The sequence below is a fragment of the Lactuca serriola genome, chromosome 9 (assembly GCF_051521515.1).
Source record: "Lactuca serriola cultivar US96UC23 chromosome 9, Lser_US96UC23_V15, whole genome shotgun sequence".
In the NCBI taxonomy this organism is placed as follows: domain Eukaryota; kingdom Viridiplantae; phylum Streptophyta; class Magnoliopsida; order Asterales; family Asteraceae; genus Lactuca; species Lactuca serriola.
In genome coordinates, this window is record NC_136416.1 from 60,892,816 (window position 1) to 60,894,831 (window position 2,016).

The following is a 2,016-nucleotide window of genomic DNA, read 5'->3' on the forward strand; positions in this document are numbered from 1 at the left end:
GTTTATTTATTGGTTTTCTTGGTGTCAAAATGGTGTTTGGCAAATATTTTAACCGCACAGAAGATAGTGAAACACAACCACCACCTGAAGCTTTTGTTGATCTTGAGAATGAGGACTAAAGAGCATCAGATATAGGTACATCATGAAGCAAGAAAATGAATTATAAGGATGCTAGCAGACCTCTATTGGAAGAAGTCACTTTTATTGGTTTTGGAACTGGTAAAAATGCAGGGGGGGCAAAGATATGGATTTGCAACCACTGCAAAGTCCAATACACAAGCTCCTATACTAGAATTCACACACATTTCTTTGGGGCTCAACCTGGGAAGACCGCAAAAATAAAAAGATGTATGGTTATGATTAAGGACCGGGAGAAGATACAAAGACTTTTGAGCAAGGTTAAAGAAGCCGAGAGTGGAGGTGTTTCAAAATCTTTGAAGAATTCTATACTTTCGAAAAAAGCAACATCAAGAAAAGGAATCGAGGAATCTTTTGGTCTTATGGAGCGAAATGTGGTTGACATGAAAATAATTAGAGGATTGTGTGCTAATGGTATCCCGTTTAACGTCTTGCGGAATCCACAATTTATTAAAATGCTCAATGCACTCAAGAAGGCACCGGAGGGATACAAACCTTCGTCTAGTGAAAAAGCAAGAACCGTATTGTTAGATGAGTGCATGAGAGATGTTGAGAAAGATCTAACCCAAGTCAAAGATACATGGTACAAGCAAGGGGTTTCTATAGTTTCCGATGGGTGGTCTAATGTCAAACATAAGCCACTTATCAATGTTCTTGCGGTGAATGCCCGTGGTGCTATGTTCATGTACGCGGATAATTTCTCGGGGGTCGAAAAAACAGGAGTGGAAATCTCTAAGTATCTTCTTGGAGCTATCGATGAGGTTGGACCGACCAACGTTTTGCAAGTGGTCACTGATAACACGGCTAATTGCAAAGCCGCCGGAAGAGAAGTCGAGAAGGTATACAAACATGTATTTTGGTCACCTTGTTGCGTACATACTCAAAATTTGATTTTCAAAGATTTATCAAATGAATTTTTTTGGTTAAATAATACCTATAAGAGAGGCAAAACAATTGTCAAGTACTTTCTAAACCACACTCAAGTCTTGTCAATTTTTCGAGAAAATTCTACATTAGAGTTGTTAAGAGTGGCTAAAACAAGGTTTGCATCTCACAATATTTTGTTATAAAGAATCAAGGATTGTAGAGAGGGTTCTTAATTCTTGGAGGGCGTGGCTTAAAAATGGAGATGAAAACACAAAAGTTTTCGGTTTAAAAGTTGCGGATACAATCAAAGATGATTTGTTTTGGGAAGATGTAGACAATGTTTTAGCAATTACAAAACCCATTTTCCTACTCATCAAGTTTTGTGATGGGGAAGGTCCTAAAATGGGTGAGATTTATGAGAAAATGGATAACATGTTGGGGGAGATTAAAGACATTATGCAATAAAATATACATTTAAGCTATTACCCGGAAGTTGAGAAGATAGTGTTAGATAGATGGGAGAAAATGAAAATCCCATTACATTGTTTGGGGTTTGCATTATCTCCAAGATTTTATGTTAGACAATATCTTCAAAAGTTAGCACTGGGGGTATTCCAAGGAAAGATCCAAATCTACATAAAGAGGTTGTAATTGGTGTCATGAAAGCATTCCATAGAATGGCCGAAAATGAAGAGGATGAACGAGTGTTATGAGAACAATTCGTAACATTCCATATGAAAAAAAGAATACATTCTATGGCGGCAACACAAACGGATGTCGTGACAATCGATGCAATAGATTGGTGGTCAACATATGGAGCCGAAACCCCGGAATTAGCCGTGGTAGCAAAGAAGGTACCTTCCCAACTGATTAGTAGCTCTTCAACGGAAAGAAATTGGAGTACCTATTCTTACATTCACAATGTAAAAAGAAATAGGTTAAATTGCAAAAGAGCCGATGAATTGGTTTTCCTTCACTCCAATATTCGACTCCTATCTCATTTCTCGGATT

General features: G+C 37.7%; 1 protein-coding gene across 1 annotated transcript; it reads left to right on the forward strand.

The window, feature by feature from the left end:
- Positions 1–350: 350 nt before the first annotated feature.
- LOC145075741 (uncharacterized) lies at positions 351–1,470 on the forward strand. Its single transcript, XM_079021871.1, has 3 exons — positions 351–977; positions 1,080–1,099; positions 1,218–1,470. Exons 1-3 carry the CDS (start codon positions 351–353, stop codon positions 1,468–1,470), a joined length of 900 nt encoding a protein of 299 aa, XP_078877997.1.
- The last annotated feature ends 546 nt before the right edge of the window (positions 1,471–2,016 follow it).

Bases quoted from the DNA above. Each gene is read 5' to 3' on its own strand.
- LOC145075741 (XM_079021871.1), top strand. From the start codon at position 351: ATGGTTATGATTAAGGACCGGGAGAAGATACAAAGACTTTTGAGCAAG. The intron at 978-1,079 runs GTATACAAACAT...AATACCTATAAG, and splicing joins CCGGAAGAGAAGTCGAGAAG to AGAGGCAAAACAATTGTCAA. The intron at 1,100-1,217 runs GTACTTTCTAAA...TAAAGAATCAAG, and splicing joins AGAGGCAAAACAATTGTCAA to GATTGTAGAGAGGGTTCTTA.